This window comes from Anser brachyrhynchus, assembly GCF_964034855.1.
Source record: "Anser brachyrhynchus genome assembly, chromosome: 4".
Taxonomy (NCBI): Eukaryota; Metazoa; Chordata; class Aves; order Anseriformes; family Anatidae; genus Anser; species Anser brachyrhynchus.
Window position 1 is genome coordinate 40,321,274 of NC_137698.1, and position 19,862 is coordinate 40,341,135.

The 19,862-nt window shown below is 41.5% G+C and overlaps 2 protein-coding genes across 2 annotated transcripts in view; one reads left to right on the forward strand and one right to left on the reverse strand.

The window, feature by feature from the left end:
- LOC308194886 (uncharacterized protein) overlaps window positions 1-9,619 on the reverse strand; it is a 705,306-nt gene extending 695,687 nt beyond the window's left edge. The window contains exon 1 of the mRNA XM_080591435.1: window positions 5,933-9,619. Coding sequence (XP_080447561.1) covers window positions 6,433-9,486 — 3,054 coding nt within the window. The 5' untranslated portion in view covers window positions 9,487-9,619 and the 3' untranslated portion in view covers window positions 5,933-6,432. The remainder of the gene's footprint in view (window positions 1-5,932) is intronic.
- LOC308194887 (uncharacterized protein) overlaps window positions 1-19,862 on the forward strand; it is a 139,645-nt gene that overhangs the window by 63,566 nt on the left and 56,217 nt on the right. The gene's annotated exons all lie outside the window — the stretch shown is intronic.

A 19,862-nucleotide genomic window follows, 5' to 3' on the forward strand; every position in this document is an offset into this window, starting at 1 on the left:
CAGGGTGCAAGCCAAAACATACACCCACTCTGCCTATTTTTGTAAGGGGTGGATATGAACTAGAATCTATTCTGATTTCAGTTTCCATATGCTACTTGCTAGTTTTTTTTTTTACCAGTTTCTCAAAATTGTAACCACTGTTTTGAATAAAAGCTCCTTCTTCCATTTGCCTGGTTAAAACACAGGCACTTTTTTGCAGGACCAATGCAGCAATCTTGCCACAGTAACTGTTCATAGGTGAAAGTCAGGTCACTTGCTACCCTCGCCATTGCTTTCATTATCTGCCTTGCCACATGCCTTACCCCATACAGTCAACACAATCAAAACAGAAAAGAAAATATTGGAGAGAATGTGGGTTCTGAGCACTTGGTAATATGATTTCAAAAAAAAAAAAAAGGCAAAATGATGACAAGATAGGCAGTTAAATAATGAAAAAAAAACAGTGAAAATTTATGGTGTGTGCAATGAAATTGTTGAAATGTTTTCCATTTTGTAAAGGTAAAAATCTGTGAAATCCTTTTGTACAAAAAATCTAGAAAGTTAGGACCAACGTATATACTTAAAAAGCCTTTTTAATGTAAGCATAGCTTTTAAAGATTTTTTTTTTTTTCCTTTCTACAGTAAGTCTTTTTAACAGCATCATTTCTCATTTAGACTGAGCCATGCAATAGTAATTTCCAAAGCATAAAGAGGCAGCAAGCTACAAATGCAAATTACCAGGAAACCATCACCCTTTTCCCCTTAAAAGCCTGAAATGTTCTGCACAGCACAACATGACACAATAGTGTCTGAACGCATTGCTGGCAACATGAAGTGGAATTTCAAGACGGAAAGTGTACTGACCATAATATCACATGAAAGGACTGGTATTTTGCTGTTTCCCAAGTAGCAGGGAAGAAAGACAACAAAAAACAAAGTATTATTTCAGTGAACATCCTGGATGTGTACCCTTACAAGATTCTGCTTGCCTCTCTTCTTTAGGTATATGCGATTTGTTCCCATGGATTAGTGCAAGGCCGCCTGAAGAACATTAGATGTAATCATCAACCTGACCTCATCAGAAACTGTATTCCATTTCTCCCTCAACCTGTGCCCTTCTAATGTCATTAATTAGATATCTGGCCTCATGCAGCCTCCTTAATGATAAATGTAATGCAGTGCAGCAGCAAAACAGCATAAAGACCAAATTTATCAGCTCTGTGGGCAGAGGATGAAAAGTGAATAAAAGGATTTTCTGTCTTCAGGGAAGACATGCTAAAAATGACAATACCACAATACCAAACCCCATGTCATGGAAACAAGTGTAAAAAAAAAAAAGCATTCCAAAAACTGAAGTGCAAACTGTTCATACTCTCACAACAAACAACACAACAGGAATACACCATTTTGTGTGTGTGGGGGGGGTTTGTTTCTTCTGTTTTTATCACTTTCCACAGGGGTCAAAGACAGCCTTCTGAGAGAAGGCAGTCCTTACCAGGATGTCTCCAGCACAAAAAAAAAAAAGAAAAAAAAAGTTCACAACAACTCCAGAGGAAGGTTTTACTCGTTGTGGACCGAATGCTGAAGGAAAATGAAGAATTTCTGATACAAGGAAAGGCAGATGCACACGCATGGACAGTATGGGAAGGATGTCATACCATTAAACCAGCAAAGGAATGGGTTTGGTACAGAAAATGGTGTGAATGGGGCTTGTAGTAGTGAACTAAGAAGCAGTGAATCCTACATTACAACAACTCATACACATTACTTTGACTATGCCAAAGACGCTGCTTGCTTTATACATCCAGCTAGCAGTCTAGCCAAGTGCCAGGATAATATCCTAGAGGGGGAAGCTAGTACTGAGACCATCTAAGCACAGCAATATCCAGTTCCTCTCAGTTAATTTCTCAATCCCAAAAGTCAACATTGAAATGAATTCATTAGTTATGAATCATTCCTTGTCACCCTTGTCCTTACATCTCACTGAGTTCATTACTTCATTTATTTTGTATTTTTCTCACTGTTTCCGCTTTACAAGCACAAAGACCTAGGGAGCATTATATTTTCCCACTGGCTACATTGATCAACATAAGAAACACAGACTCTCAGATTAATTGTCTTGAGCACAGGATGGCAATGAAAGAATTCCAGGGTACTAAAGCTAAATGTACGCGCAATGAAAGACGGGTTCATGAACAGGAAACAGACATAAGCAGATCTTGTTCAAAATCAGCGAGTCTTCCTACAGCTTCAAATGTTCTCGTAGCCCATCAGAACATTGTTAACCTAATGTTAAAATATATGATGAAGATAAAAAAAGATTTTCTTAAATACACCTTGTTCTCTATCCTGTCAGCAGAGGCACACTGCCCACATAAATTTTAATCTAGTTTGGAACACCTGTGAAATAAATAATGTTCCTGTGGTCAGTAGACCTTGTTCTTTGTTTATTCACAAAATATTGAGGTTCAGTCAATTTTCCATTGATAAAGGTGCTTCTGCTGAGAAAAATGAGGCCCCACAGAAATTTATCATCTAATGAAATCTGAAAACAAGTGTTAGATCTCAACCAAAAAGAAAGAGAGAGAGAGAGAGAGAGAGGGAGGGAGGGAGGGAAAGAGGGAAAAAATTATAGTGTTCACAAGTTAACCAGATACGTGACTCTTCAATGTTTTAGCACATGCACATAATTTTAAATTCTCTGATTACATCTACTGATTTCAACAGGAATGTTCCTAGAACATGAATTTATGCATTAGCAGTCATTGTAGAATGAAGCACCTGAACAACAGACTGTACTAGCAATACTATCACTTGACATAATGACATTTTCAAATATAAATGTCCCACAGAAAAAAAGCAATACTATCTCTGTTAACTCAGAGCAAAAACAGAAAGTCCGATTCTAGTTTTAAAGCACTCTTTTAACTATCTCCCTCAGGCAACGAAAGAATTTGCAGAGAGTGAAACATTAAAAAAATCTCACTTTTAGTGGTTTGAAATCTTGCTTATTTATTTTTTTCAACTTCATAGCATTTTAAACTCACAGAAGAAAGCATATCAAATTCAAAAACTTTCTGCTTTCTATCTACCTTGATATATACTGAATATAATACAGCAAATATGACATGATAACGGCTTCAAGGTAAAGAACAGGAGAATAGTGTCAGTTGTGCAGCTGCCTCAAAATATAGAGTATTGTTGTGAACTGAAAAATGGCATTTGCCATTACTCCACCATAAAAGTTATACTTGCAATTCAGTACTACATAGACACCAGTCACTGCATGGTTTTATGTCTCTAAAAAGAAATTATAACTTTTCCAGGTAATTGCAGTACCATCAGATTTCTCCTAGAATAGGTTCATAAATAAGGTATTTATGTATATTAAATAAACAGTTGTTTCACCCCTTATAGCAAACCGAGGAATGAAATCATCCCATTAAATTCAGTATTAGACAAGCTTTAAAAAAAGGCTATTACTCCTTTACCTCATGTGCAGAGTTATAGATATCAATTCATATTTTAAGGCTACATCTTTTTTAAGTCCAGACAGGATTTCTCTCATTTTGGAACATAATAAATATAATTATTCTCTGCCTTGGGTCACTTTTAGTTTCCTAATCATGAATCTCTGCAAAATTGAAATATGACTTTGAGGACTGGCAAAGAATAACAGAGAGACTACAGTATTTATTTTTTCCCACTTTGAGTTGTTTAAATAAAAGAAAAAAAAATTTAAAATATTTTCATGAAATATGAAGGGACTTTTTTTTCTTGGTTTTTTTTTTTTTTTCAGATAATTCCTTTTTTTTTTTTTTCTGCAGTACCCAATAAAAAAATTAAGAAATAACGATATTCCTCTGAAAAGAATAAATCCAGTTCAAGTAATTCTTCTGGAATTTCATTGTAAGTGTCTTGGCTAAGAAAAATGAACAGGTCAAAAGAAATCAGGCACATTCTGGGAAGTACACTGAAGTATATGCAGCTATCAAACTCCAATGACTTCAGAGTTGCTTCTGTATACATATAGATGACTGACGCATTGTTCTTTTGCATGGAAACTATTTTTTTTTCCATCCTGTTGATTTTATTAATATAAAACCAAATATTAATCATACAAAAATAATGCAGTGATTTTTTTTCTCAGAGCCCTAATTGTTTCTAAAGTATCTCTAATCCTCTTACAAAATCCAAATATAAACAAGCTTTAATTCAGATATTAGTTTTTCTCAGACACTGAAGACAATAGAATGATGCAGAAATTATCTCAAAAACACACTTTCCTGGGCAACCCAAGGAATCCCTAAATTGATTATAAGATACAACAATGAGAAAAACAAAAACAGGTATACACATTTTTAGGTATCTGCAGGGTCATACTATCAGGTCATGTATACATATATATATACAAAACTAAAGTTGAAGTCTCTAAATTCTAAATTTCATTTATTTTGAATGCAATTTTCACAACAGAGGGATGAATTACTACTACCTCTATAAAATAAATTTAAATCCTGAATCTCTAATGCTCCTTATGATAAACACTAGCCCTAACAAAATGTTTCTGTTGTTGTTGGTGGTGGTGGTGGTTTTTTCTGTTTTGTCTTTTGTTTGTTTCTTTCAGTTAGGCAGAGATGGAAGAAATCTAAAAAACACAATCATACAAAAGCCCATAAATTGCTTCTTCTTGCCATTGAGCAAGGAGCTTTATTTGATCAAGGAAATCAGCTTTTCTTCTTGTTTTACCTGTCTTTTTTTTTTCCTGATGCTTATCCATCTAGATTTCCTTGTTTGTAGTCTTTTGAAACAAAAGCATTTGCAATGACCAAAAATTTCCAACCAAGTTAAAACATGTACATTTTTTATTCTCCTTTTCCTGCTTATAATGTGGACAACAGAAAGCAGTTGGGCAAAAAAAAATCTTTTACTTAATCAGAAACTCATAACCTCTGGTATTCTTTCATTATTGGGATTCATCAGCTGTAATCATCTTTAGTTCTGAAACCCTGAGGACACAGGATAACAAGAGTTAAGCATGTTGCTTAGGGAAAAGTCCTTCTAGAAGTAAGTCTAGTTGTCAATATTAAGAAGATAATCTAATAATCTATTATCCTACAGAGATTCATATTTTAATTTAACTTGGCTAATTAGACCTACAACTCTAAGGATTTGCAAATACCCTTTAATACTATTGATGGTAGAAGTCTAACTGAAAGTAAAGCTGTGACATTCGTTTGTTTGGAGATTTACATCATCTCTTTGTCTTCTAAATATTTAATGATAAAAACAAAGTCCTTTGAGGAAGCATCATCTTCTTGCTCTTTAAAAAGAAAGTAAAAATAAGTCTCTCATTAGAAAAGAGTTTGAAGAAAAGAGTAAAAAAGAGTCTCTCCCTTAGAAAAGATTTTGACATAATTGTAAAGATAAAGCTTAATCAAAAAATAAAAAATAAAAAAAAAAAAAATCAAAGACCAGGAAGCTGACATAGGAAAATTATCAATAGAATAATAAAAACAATTATACCAAAAATAAGAAAGTAGTAGTATTTTGATATTGGTCTCTCAAGGTCCTCTTAAATACACATTCCAGGAACAGAGAAATAAGAGATTCCACTCACTAACTTTTGATAACAAAGGTTTTGAATTTTGCATCTTTTCTTTCAAATCAATTAAATAAAAAAAAACACAATTTATTCTATTAATTTCTCTCATTTTGTTGTGGTTTAACCCGGCTGGCAGCTAAACACCACACAGCCGTTCGCTCACCCTCCCCCCTCCCTCTCTGGGATGGGGGAGAGAAACGGGAAAGTGAAGCCTGTGAGTTGAGATAAAGACAGTTTATTAAGACAGGAAAATAATAATAACAATAATAATAATAATAGTGATAATGGTAATAGTATTAACAATAATAATGTGTAAGAAAACAAGTGATGCACAACGCAATTGCTCACCACCCGCTGACCGATGCCCAGCCTATTCCCGAGCAGCCGGCCCCCCACCCCGGCCAGCCACCCCTATATATTGTTTAGCATGACGTCAGATGGTATGGAATACCCCTTTGGCCAGTTTGGGTCAGCTGTCCTGGGTCTGTCCCCTCCCAGCTCCTGCTGCACCCCCAGCCTGCTCGCTGGCAGGACAGAGCAAGAAGCCGAAAAGTCCTTGGCCTGGTGTAAACACTGCTCTGCAACAATTAAAACATCAGCATGTTATCAGCGCTCTTCTCATCCTAATCCAAAACATAGCACCCTACCAGCTACTATGAGCTACTTAACTCTGTCCTAACTGGAACCAGGACAGATATCCACCCCTTATTCCATACCATTTATGTCATGCTCAGGTTACACTCTGTCCAATACATTCTAATTAATCACCATTTTCATCTATGATATATAGCAATCATGGTAGTGATGACATACATTATTATATAATAATTAACATACTACAATTCAACTCATGGGCTATTCTCACCCAGTATCAAATCCCCTTGAGGTACACACCGGACCTCCCCATTCTTTTGCATTACCCACCAAGTGCATCCAGGTCCCTGAGCAAAAGCAATTCCACGAATGGGTTTGCCTTTTCCTGAGGCAGGAGAAGCCCAGACTGTTTTACCCAGCATGTTTCTTACGTGCACTACAGGAACTTTATCCCCTTCTACAGTGCGTAACAGGTTTGATTGGGCAGGTCCAGCTCGGTTGGCAGATCCCCTGGTATTGACTAACCAGGTGGCCTTTGCCAAATGTGTATCCCAATTTTTGAATGTCCCAGCACCCATTGCTTTCAGTGTAGTCTTCAACAGTCCATTGTATCGTTCAACTTTTCCAGAGGCTGGTGCATGATAGGGGATGTGATACACCCACTCAATACCATGTTCTTTGGCCCAAGTGTCTATAAGGTTGTTTCGGAAATGAGTCCCGTTGTCTGACTCAATTCTCTCTGGGGTGCCATGTCGCCATAAGACTTGCTTTTCAAGGCCCAGGATAGTGTTCCGGGCGGTGGCATGGGGCACAGGATATGTTTCCAGCCATCCGGTGGTTGCTTCCACCATTGTAAGTACGTGGCGCTTGCCGTTGCGGGTTTGAGGGAGTGTGATGTAATCAATCTGCCAGGCCTCTCCATATTTATATTTCAGCCATCGTCCTCCATACCAAAGAGGTTTTGACCGTTTGGCTTGCTTGATTGCAGCACATGTTTCACAGTCATGAATAACCTGTGCTATAGTGTCCATGGTCAGGTCCACCCCTCGATCACGAGCCCATCTGTAGGTTGCATCTCTACCTTGATGGCCTGAGGTGTCATGGGCCCATCGGGCTATAAATAATTCACCTTTATGTTGCCAGTCCAGGTCCACCTGAGCCACTTCAATCTTAGCAGCCTGATCCACCTGCTGGTTGTTTTGGTGTTCTTCAGTAGCCCGATTCTTGGGCACATGAGCATCTACATGGCGTACCTTTACAACCAGGTTCTCTACCCGGGCAGCAATATCTTGCCACAATGCCGCAGCCCAGATGGGCTTGCCCCTGCGCTGCCAGTTGTTCTGCTTCCATTGCTGTAACCACCCCCACAGGGCATTTGCTACCATCCATGAATCAGTATAGAGATAGAGAACTGGCCACTTTTCTCGTTCAGCAATATCTAAAGCCAGCTGAATGGCTTTTACTTCTGCAAACTGACTCGATTCACCTTCTCCCTCAGCAGCTTCTGCAACTCGTCGTGTAGGACTCCATACAGCAGCTTTCCATCTCCGATGCTTTCCCACAATACGACAGGACCCGTCAGTGAACAAGGCATATTTCTTCTCATTTTCTGGTAGCTTGTTGTACAGGGGGGCTTCTTCAGCACGAACCACCTCCTCCTCTGGTGATATCCCAAAGTATTTGCCTTCTGGCCAGTCCATAATCACCTCCAAGATTCCTGGGCGACTGGGGTTTCCTATTCGAGCCCGCTGAGTAATCAGTGCAACCCACTTGCTCCATGTAGCATCAGTTGCATGATGCGTAGAGGGGACCCTTCCTTTGAACATCCAGCCTAGTACCGGCAGTCGGGGTGCCAGGAGGAGCTGCGCTTCAGTACCGACCACTTCCGAAGCAGATCGAACTCCTTCATATGCTGCCAATATCTCCTTTTCAGTTGGAGTATAGCGGGCTTCAGATCCTCTGTATCCCCGACTCCAAAACCCCAGGGGTCGACCTCGAGTTTCCCCAGGTTCTTTCTGCCAGAGGCTCCAGGTGGGACCATTCTCTCCGGCTGCGGTGTAGAGCACATTCTTTACATCTGGTCCTGTTCGGACTGGCCCGAGGGCTACTGCATGAACTATTTCCTGCTTAATTTGTTCAAAGGCTTGTCGTTGCTCAGGGCCCCATTCAAAAGCATTCTTCTTACGGGTTACTTGGTAGAGCGGGTTTACAATCAGACTGTAATTTGGAATATGCATTCTCCAAAACCCCACGACACCTAGGAAAGTTTGTGTTTCTTTTTTGCTAGTTGGTGGAGACATAGCTGTTATTTTGTTGATCACATCCATTGGGATTTGACGGCGTCCATCTTGCCATTTTATTCCTAAAAACTGGATCTCTCGTGCAGGTCCTTTAACTTTATTCTGTTTTATGGCAAAACCAGCCTTCAGAAGGATTTGGACTATTTTCTTCCCTTTCTCGAAAACTTCTTCTGCAGTGTCACCCCACACAATGATGTCATCGATGTACTGCAGGTGTTCAGGAGCTTCCCCCTGCTCCAGCGCAGACTGGATCAGTCCATGGCAAATGGTAGGGCTGTGTTTCCACCCCTGGGGCAGCCGATTCCAAGTATATTGGACTCCCCTCCAAGTGAAAGCAAACTGTGGCCTGCACTGTGCTGCTAGAGGGATGGAGAAAAATGCATTAGCGATATCAATTGTGGCATACCACTTGGCTGCCTTTGATTCCAGTTCATACTGGAGTTCTAGCATGTCCGGCACTGCAGCACTCAGTGGTGGCGTGACTTCGTTCAGGCCACGATAGTCCACTGTTAGTCTCCACTCACCATTAGACTTTCGCACTGGCCATATGGGACTATTAAAAGGTGAATGAGTCTTTCTGATCACTCCTTGGCTCTCCAGTTGACGAATTAGCTTATGGATGGGACTCAGGGAGTCTCGGTTGGTGCGATATTGCCGCCGGTGCACAGTTGTGGTAGCGATCGGCACTTGCTGTTCTTCAACCCTCAGCAACCCCACAACAGAAGGGTCCTCTGAGAGACCAGGCAAGGTAGACAACTGTTTAATGTCCTCTGTCTCCAAAGCAGCTATGCCAAAAGCCCAGCGGAACCCTTTTGGGTCCTTGAAATATCCTCTTCTAAGATAGTCTATGCCAAGGATGCACGGAGCATCTGGGCCAGTCACAATACGGTGCTTTTGCCACTCATTACCGGTTAGACTCACTTCAGCCTCCAATACAGTTAACTGCTGGGATCCCCCCGTCACACCATAAATACAGATGGGCTCTGGCCCTTTATAGCTTGATGGCATTAGAGTACATTGTGCACCGGTGTCTACCAAAGCCTTATACTTCTGTGCGTCTGACGTGCCAGGCCATCGAATCCACACAGTCCAATAAACTCGATTGTCCCTTTCCTCCCCCTGGCTGGAGGCAGGGCCCCTCTAGTCCTGGTCAGAATCTTCATTTCTGTGTTTAAAGGACTGCCTGCTGGAAGTTGGAGCAGCAAACCTTTCAGAGAACTCCTTTTTCCCAATTGTTTTCCTTTGCAATTCACGTACCCGTGCCTCTAGGGTCGCAGTAGATTTTCCATCCCATTTTCTCATGTCCTCTCCATGGTCACGTAGGTAAAACCACAGGGTGGCGCGGTGTGTGTGCCCACCATATTGTCTTCCTTGCATAGATGAACGTTTACCCCTAATAGCTGAGACACTGGTTTGTACAGGTGGGGAGGAAAATAAACTCTCTTTAAGTTGGTGGATCTCTTCAGAAAGTTTCTCCAAGGTATTCTCTTTTAGCTGGTGGACACTGGTTCGTTCAGGTGAAGGGGAAGATAATCTTTCTTCAAGTTGGTGGATCTTTTCAGAAAGTTTCTCCAAAGCATTCTCTTTTAGCTGGTGGACACTGGTTCGTTCAGGTGAAGGGGAAGATAATCTTTCTTCAAGTTGGTGGATCTTTTCAGAAAGTTTCTCTAAAGCATTCTCTTTTAGCTGGTGGACACTGGTTCGTTCAGGTGGAGGGGAAGATAAATTCTCTTTAAGTTGGTGGACCTCTTCAGAGAGTTTCTCCACAGCTGAGACACAGGCCTTTAGGGAAGAGGAGAGATTTCCTTCGTACTGCCGGAGTATTTTAGTCACTTCATTCACTGTGGGATTCTCCTCCGTTTTCCAGGCTAGCATTGCCAATGAGCTGGCATATGATGATGGGGCACTCTGTACAAACTTCCGCCACATGGGTGGTGTACACCGGACTGCATCTGGATCTGCGGATGTTTGTGCGTCGTCTAGGTCCTTATAAATTACTTCCCGTACGGCCAATTCCCTCAGGTACTGAATTCCCTTCTCCATGGTGGTCCATTTGCTTGGTAAACATACAAGTTCTTCCTTGAAGAGATACCTTTCCTTCACAGCTGACAGGAGACGCCTCCAGAGGCTGCGAGATTGTGCTCCATCTCCAATTGCTTTGTCAATGCATGCGTCCCTAGCAAGGGATCCCAGCCGCCTGGCTTCCTTGCCCTCCAATTCCACATAATTGGCTCCCGTGTCCCAGCACCGGAGCAGCCAGGTGACAAGCTGCTCGCCTATACAGCGACCAAAATCTTTTCGCACATCTCGTAGCTCACGCTGGTATAGAGTCCGGGTAATTACTGTTGATTTTTCGACATCCTCATCCTCATCTTCAGTCTTCTGCACCTTTGATGGCCGGTGTAGAGTCCGGGTAGTTACTGTTGATTTTCCGACATCCTCATCCTCATCTTCAGTCTCCTGCACCTTTGATGGCTGGTATGGAGTCCGGGTAGTTACTGTTGATTTTTCGCCATCCTCATCCTCATCTTCAGTCTCCTGCACCTTTGATGGCCCAGCCTCGTCTTCACTACGCCCAGACTTAGCAGAAGACTGTCTGCGTTTTAAACGACCTGAGCCTCTATACCATTTTTTCACCTTGTCTACAGGGGCAACTTGCACTGCTACAGCTCGTTTCTCTGACCCAGCCACAGGGTCTGCCACAGGGGTTGGAATACCCTCTGCGGGGTCAACTTGCACTGCTACAGCTCGTTTCTCTGACCCAGACGCAGGGTCTGCCACAGGGGTTGGAATACCCTCTGCGGGGTCAACTTGCACTGCTACAGCTCGTTTCTCTGACCCAGCCACAGGAGTGGGAGCAGCTGCACGAGCTGGGGCAGCTGCAGGAGCTGGGGCAGCTGCAGGGGCTGGAGCTGGAGCGGCTGCAGGGGCTGGAGCTGGAGCGGCTGCAGGAGCCGGAACGGCTGCAGGAGCTGGAGCTGGAGCGGCTGCAGGAGCTGGAGCTGGAGCGGCTGCAGGAGCCGGAACGGCTGCAGGAGCTGGAGCGGCTGCAGGAGCTGGAACTGGAACGGCTGCAGGAGCTGGAGCGGCTGCAGGAGCTGGAGCTGGAGTAGCTGCAGGAGCTGGAACTGGAGCGGCTGCAGGAGCTAGAGCGGCTGCAGGAGCTGGAACTGGAACGGCTGCAGGAGCTGGAGCTGGAGTAGCTGCAGGAGCTGGAACTGGAGCGGCTGCAGGAGCTGGAGCGGCTGCAGGAGCTGGAGCTGGAGCGGCTGCAGGAGCTGGAGCTGGAGCGGCTGCAGGAGCTGCAGCTGGAGTGGCTGCAGGAGCTGCAGCTGGAACGGCTGCAGGAGCTGGAGCTAGGTTGCTAGTAGCATCAATTGCAGCTCGATAGGCACAAGCCAGACCCCAGCACGCTACAGTGATTTGTGTCACTTTGGAACTGCCAGAGTCATGACACCTTTTTTTCAAGCATTCTGCCAGCTTTTTAGGATTTTGCAGTTGTTCAGGGGTGAATGTCCAAAACACTGGAGGTGACCACTGCTCTAGAAACCTGCCCATATCCTCCCACACTCCCTGCCACTCGCAACTATCCCGCCTCAAGACAGATCTCCGGATGAGATTCCTAAGTAGTTGTTTAACCCTCCACAAAATCTGAAGCGCATTCAGGAGACATAACAACAAGAGCAGGCTGGTCTGAGTATCCCAAGGATATTCAACATCTCGGAGAACCACCGTAACTAACTCGGGGGATAAGAGGGTGGTGGTGAAGGAGAAAGGGAGAGTGAACAGGTAGGGAAACATGTCTTCCCCTGTCCCCTTCACAGATTGGCTCCCTAACGAAAACAGGCAATAGGTGTAATTGCTAATAGTTTCCGAGATATGGGTTCCAAAGTATAGAGTTGATGTCAGTGCTGAGTACAAATACCAGGTTAAAGTCATGACCAGATATCTCATCATTTCATAAGCCATTGCTACACCGCACAGTACCATAACAATCTTAAACCAGGGCCCGGAAAGGATAAACAGTGCAACAGGGAGCACATACAGAAAGTAACGCACCATAAAACTCAATTTGGAATACAGGTACAGCAGACTGGAGATTAAGGCAATCAACATCGTGACTAGCAACTATTAAGCAGGTCCAATACTTATACCAATTTTAGTTTAACACACTCTGGTCAGATTTGTCGATATCTCAACCCTTCGGGCCCCACGTTGGGCGCCAAAAAGACTGTTGTGGTTTAACCCGGCTGGCAGCTAAACACCACACAGCCGTTCGCTCACCCTCCCCCCTCCCTCTCTGGGATGGGGGAGAGAAACGGGAAAGTGAAGCCTGTGAGTTGAGATAAAGACAGTTTATTAAGACAGGAAAATAATAATAACAATAATAATAATAATAGTGATAATGGTAATAGTATTAACAATAATAATGTGTAAGAAAACAAGTGATGCACAACGCAATTGCTCACCACCCGCTGACCGATGCCCAGCCTATTCCCGAGCAGCCGGCCCCCCACCCCGGCCAGCCACCCCTATATATTGTTTAGCATGACGTCAGATGGTATGGAATACCCCTTTGGCCAGTTTGGGTCAGCTGTCCTGGGTCTGTCCCCTCCCAGCTCCTGCTGCACCCCCAGCCTGCTCGCTGGCAGGACAGAGCAAGAAGCCGAAAAGTCCTTGGCCTGGTGTAAACACTGCTCTGCAACAATTAAAACATCAGCATGTTATCAGCGCTCTTCTCATCCTAATCCAAAACATAGCACCCTACCAGCTACTATGAGCTACTTAACTCTGTCCTAACTGGAACCAGGACACATTTCAACTTTCAAATGTGTTTTGTGGACCCCTTTTGACTGACAGGTGGCCCCATTAGGACCACAAGGAGACCAGCACTGGAAGAGGTGGGAATAGAAAACACAGACAGGCCATTTTTACTTTGAGAAATTACTTAGTTATAGATCAACAGCTACAACAAAAAGTTCTGTTCCTCCCTCGTTTGTTTTCTCCCACTCACCTTCCACTCATAGCCACCTCATGCTCACCACAAAAGGTCACTAAGCCATATGGCTGACTGTGATATTCTCTGCAGCTTGCACCACCACTGGTACCCATGTTTACTCCTTGATGCAAGTTTGCCCAAAGCAAGTCCGGTGAACCAAGGAGGCAGTTTTGAAATAACTGCCTGCTTTCTTACATTGTTTTAAATTTTAATAACCACCTAGGACTACTTGCCAGAATGGATATGTGCACAGTTAGGTGTGAGGGTTATAGTATGTGTGGGCAGTAGTAAAAGAGACAGGGAAATGACAAAATTTCAAAACCGACCTTTTGCTACTGTTACCTTCAAAAGCAATGGCAAACAATCTTCTATAAATGGCAGAGATGATTATGCTAAGTATGAATGCTACAATTACTCAGCAATCTATGAAACAGAGACACCAATCCCATTTTCAAATTGGAATCTTAAGCTATGCTTTAAAATGAGGTAGTGGCCAATGTTTCCTACGAAACATAATTTTTCTGTGTAAGCAACATTATGTGTTATGTGAAAATCTAAACTTTAGGAATATCATATATACACATGTATATGCTAACTTATTATCAAATGTGTTTTTTTTTGTTTGTTTGTTTTTGATAAAACTGTGTCATACAGAAATTTAATTATCTATCATTTAGAAAGACTAATATGATTATTAATATCCTAGTTCAGTACCACATATATTTAACTACATCCAGATGCAAAGTCCCCTTAATTATTTCTTCATTTATTTTCTGAAATTGTAGTTGTTTGCTTTCAGTAACCAGTGTCAGTAAGAGGAAATAATGTTCACAGGATATATGCTACATTTGAACAGTGAACTCATCAGGTACCTTCTCTGTTCAGTGCCACTGAACCTGCCAATCAACGTGGGCCCTGTTTACAGAACTGTTATGTACATCCCCAGCTAGGTAAGTTAGGTATGAACTCCAGAAAGTTGAAATCTTTTTCTGACTACAGTTACCAAGCAAAAGCCAGAGACTGGAAATCTACTCATTATTTCTCATCATCTTGCACAGCTGGTATGTGTGTTATCTACTGAAATCACTTAAAAACATACTAAAGTAAGATTCCAAGGGTTGTGAAATCTTTTTAGGGCTTTACGGAACATTTTTTAAGTCTCAAAGCTAAACCTATGCTTAGGCAGCTGTCTCAGTAGCTAAACACAGTTTAAACAAGTGGTTTCATTCTATGATGAACTAGTGTTCAGGAACATTTGGTTCAAAATCAATAAAAATGATCTGTCAGATTAGTTGACAGATGAGCCATGTCATAGAAATAATGATCAGAGTGTCTATGGCAGGTTGCAAGAAACGCCTGGTATATCATACTGACTATAATGCAGGGGAATAAATGTAACTTTCTTCTTTTAGGCCATCTGTATCACTCTCAGCCCTTGACTGGCAACACAACATCTTTAGGTGGTCATCAGTGCTAAGGCAACCAAAGATTAAATACAGGAGGTAGACGTGCAACTAAGGCATGCTGATAAAGACTGTAAAGACTATCAGCTTTCAACTGGAAGTTCAGATCAAAATCTGTGAGTTTTATTGTCTTGGACATGATCCTGTAGTCATAACCCCAGACTGATCTCAGGAGCAAACTGATGCAAACAGATCCATTTTTAATTCATTTTGGCAAATGGTTCCAGTTCCAAAACTGATTTGTTCTCCTCCAGGTCAGTAACACCCGTAATCCTCACACCTCCTCCCTAACTTCCTTTCCTTTCTGGAGGTTGGTGCCTCATATACAACAAGGCTGCCAAGCCACCCTGCTGACTTCCTGCTCTAATATGTAGAAAACCTACCACTCAGGATGTCATGTTCAGTTTGAAACTTTTTAAAGTCTGCAGGTTGGAAAGAATGAAATACATTTTTTTTTTTTTTTTTTTCAGATTCAGTAAAGGAAAACAGAAGTGAATAACAGTAAAAGAAAAATAGAGTATGAGTGTGAACAAATGGTCTCAAGTAATAATTAATATGCTGTCTGGAAACTGTAAGTAAATGAGTTGTCTAATGCCTAGCAACTGAAGCAGAAAAATAGCATAGTAAAAGTAATACGTTTTTAGGTGTAATGAAATTGTGAAAAAATAATCCATTTTCAATTAAGAGGTTTCTTATTATGATTCAATATGACTGTATTTCAGGTCTTTTTGAATTGTTTCACAGCTACACTGAAATTATTTCATTTTCCTTATTTTAGTAGGTTTCCTTGTAACATTGAGTCCTCTAGAAGTCTGTTTGCTCTCTTTATTTCTCAGTATAGGTGTGAGTGCCTGCACTTTGATTCACGTGCATAACTTATTTATTACAATCCTGATTAAATATTTAATGCTATGGATAAGTTATGGAAATTCTTATGAATTGCTGACAGTAGTGGGTGTTAACAGTCACTTGTCATTTAGGACAGATGTAAAGAACCATTAAACTCCTTTATGTAGTTAGGCAGTTGTGACAGTAACTATCTGATAACTCAGACACACCAAACTGTCCCTCTGCTCCTCCGACCTCTTATTTATTTTGGGAGCTAGTCCAAGTATATGTATGAATTCAACTGCTATTTGGGGAAAACTAAGAGATTTTAGAGAATAAAGCAGAAATGTGAATGAGAGTAAGAAAGCACAAAGCAGTCTGAACAGAATACCTGTATACCTGCAGCATGTCTCTGTAAAAATATTAAAGGAAAGATCTCATTTTTTGGCTGAGTGATAGTCATAGGAGATTGCGGAGGCCATACACAAAGAACACTGTTCTCTGAATATTCTCTAAGTCAGGAACATCGGATATGGGAAGTTTCTTACACATAAAGTGTAAGAATTTCATCAGCAATACCTGATCCTAATATTTTCTGCAGTTAACACAAATACACAAAGACTGAATTTTGCATAATTTACTTCAAGTGGTAAAGATAACTGAGTTACGCTATCTACTTTATTACTCATTTTTCTCTTTGCAGGAGAGTCACCCTTTTTTCCCATCAATAAAACTGTGCAACAAGTGGTTCTGTAAAATGCTGTATACAGTTAAAAAAAATTAGGCATGTTGTTGTTACTTATGATGTGTCTGAAAAGAATAATGTCTCACAGACATGGAGGGAACCAGATGGTATGACAGAGGAAATTGGGAATCATTAAATTGCAGAGAGGGAAAAATATGTTGTGGAAGAAAATTAAAGAACTAAAAGGCACATATGCCACGTAGAGCAGAAAAAGACTGGGTAGAATACTTCTGTATCTCCCTGTGAACTACTGAAGGCAGAAAGAGTGAGAAATGTTTTAAGATTTCTTTTTAATTTTGTTTGGGGGATTTTTTCCTCTTTGTTTTCTGAAGGACAGTTTTGCTAAGAGTTTTATGAGAGTTAGTATCAGTTCAGATAAAAGTGTCTTTAAAACTCTTCCTGTGATCCTTTTTGTTTCATTATTTTATTCTTGAAGAAGGAGTCGCCTATTTTCTCCTCCTTTGAAGAGGGGAAATACTATCAACTACCAGACTAGAAAAAAAAAAGTATTTGAACTAAAATTAACTGTGGTATTTCAAGCCATTATTATTAAGTTGCAATCTTCTGTACCATCAAAGGAATGACTCAGTACAAACCCAGTATCACTTACTAGTTCTTCAGACTGGCTGTAAATGTAAAGCTAGCATAAATCAGTATAGGTTCCCCTGCTTCCTTAAAGCAGGGCTGATACATACTGGACCTGCTCTTCTCACCACTTAGTGACACAAAATCTAAAAGCAATTTTCTAAGCTGGGTGGGTATAATGGATAGCAATGTCTATTCCAAGATTTCTGTGTTACTGCTGGCTGACACTGACACTTGATAACCACAGAAATCAAGTCTATCAACATCATCCACACAGGGAACAGGACACTTACCAAAACCAGTCAATAAATCAGGTCCCAGATGGCAATTCAGCCCCTGCACATAGCATCTCCACCTCCTCTACTCTTCCCAGGGGCTACTGCTCATTGCAACTTATTTTTACTCAGGTCGTTAGGTCCAGAGTTGTATAGTCCTAAGTAACAAGGCCGCATTTCAAGTCAAGCTTTAGGAAGGACACATTGGAAACAAAATTTTCTAATAACAAGCAACAGACATCAGACAGCAAAATACTCTTCTGTGTGGCTGAATAGAGGCTTTGTACAAGGAATTCTAGGAATTCCACTTTTAAAAGAAGGCCTTAAATGTGACTACATTTCACAGTCTCCACTGGAGAAGTAGTTTCAAAATATGTGAGAACATTGTAGTTTGGAACTCAAATATGAAAAGTCCTTCCACAACCCCCCAAAAGTGGGAAATTTTATCATAAAGTACTGAGTTGGTGTAGTTTCAGCAACAGACAGGAAGATGCTACCTTCTAGAGGGTTAGGAAGTTACCCATGTAATTAACATTCAAAATGTTAATTTTCAAACAGGGAAATCTATAATTTAATATCATAGATACATATCTAGGTTATCACAATAGGTTACTGAGATCACAGTATCACAGATTTCTAGGTTGGAAGAGACCTCAAGATCATCGAGTCCAACCTCCGACCTAACACTAAGTACTCCACTAAACCATATCGCTAAGCTCTACATCTAAACGTCTTTTAAAGACCTCCAGGGATGGTGACTCCACCACCTCCCTGGGCAGCCCGTTCCAATGCTTAATAACCCTTTCGGTAAAGAAGTACTTCCTAACATCCAACCTAAAACTCCCCTGTCGCAACTTTCGCCCATTCCCCCTCGTCCTGTCACCAGGCACGTGGGAGAAAAGACCAACCCCCACCTCTTTACAGCCTCCTTTAAGGTAACTGTAGAGAGCGATAAGGTCGCCCCTGAGCCTCCTCTTCTCCAGGCTGAACAAGCCCAGCTCCCTCAGCCGCTCCTCATAAGACTTGTTCTCCAGACCCCTCACCAGCTTGGTCGCCCTTCTCTGGACTCGCTCGAGCACGTCCATGTCCTTCCTGTAGTGAGGGGCCCAAAACTGAACACAGTACTCGAGGTGCGGCCTCACCAGAGCCGAGTACAGGGGCACAATCACTTCCCTAGACCTGCTGGCCACACTGCTTCTTATGCAGGCCAGGATGCCGTTGGCCTTCTTGGCCACCTGGGCACACTGCTGGCTCATATTCAGCCGACTATCAACCAATACTCCCAGGTCCCTCTCTGCCAGGCAGCTTTCCAGCCACTTATCTCCCAGAGATGTTTATTATATTAATAGGAATACCAGTCCATAGACACAAAAGGAAAATCTAACTGTAAGCTGACAGATTCCTGCCTCCTCTGAAACACTATCTTACTATCTTACGTCCTTACTGAGGATGGAAAAGGTTATGCAAATGATTAAATACGTAAATAAACAGACTAAATAAATAACACAGATAAAGCTAAGACATCAGTGTTGAATGAATATCCATTATTGCTGAGCAATGAATGCAAGGTTTAAATATATCACCTCGTGAGAAATAGAAAAAGATCTGGAATTTGCATGTATTCACCTGCAACCCTGAATTTACTAAGAAAAGCATACATGGTGCACATGAGGACACAATTTCATTGTTAATTTTATCACATCCTGGCAAAGCCCAAGGCCTACTGCCAAATCTGCTATCCATCCCTTCTATAAAGCTCTGTACTTCCAAAAATCTCTGTACTTCAGAGCCACAAAAGGCCTTGTTACACTTCCCAACTTCAGGCACACTTAGGAAGTGAAAGTTCTCTTTTATAATGCATTCAGAAAGAGTGACAAAAGGAGGTCTGCAGCTGTATGAGATGTTGCATTGCTCCATGTGCTCTGAGGAGAGGGGTCTAATTCATTGCTATGCTATAAATGTTTATCTTCAAGTTGTCTAGCTGGTTGCCAGACATGAGGGCACGAAATAAGGAAATTAACCTGAAGTGAACAATCATTGAAGTGACCCAGTATCCTTCACAGCCCTGTGAAAGCCCATAGAGTGTGGACAAAACTTATCTGAGATAATGATTTAAATACATCAAAAACAGCAGCCTGTTTTATTTTGTGTGTTGCCTCTTCCATCTTGGCAATGAATTTGATCCTGGCTTGGTCCATAATTCAAAGCAAGGTAACTTAATATCTAAAACATTTAGTGATGTTCATATTATGAAAAACAAAATAAAACAAACATTCTGTATTTATATCAGTTTTGAATCATTTAAGGTTCTAGCTACCTTTCAGTGATATGTTTTTAGACAGAGTGACGTTCTTGCTCATTCACAGGGCATTTTATTGTGTTGTACAGTAACAAAAAAAAAAACTACAACAACTGTATGATCAAGATTATTCGCAAGAACTGTTCTTTACTGATGAGAAATTGTTACCTGATGGTCAGTAGATCCACAA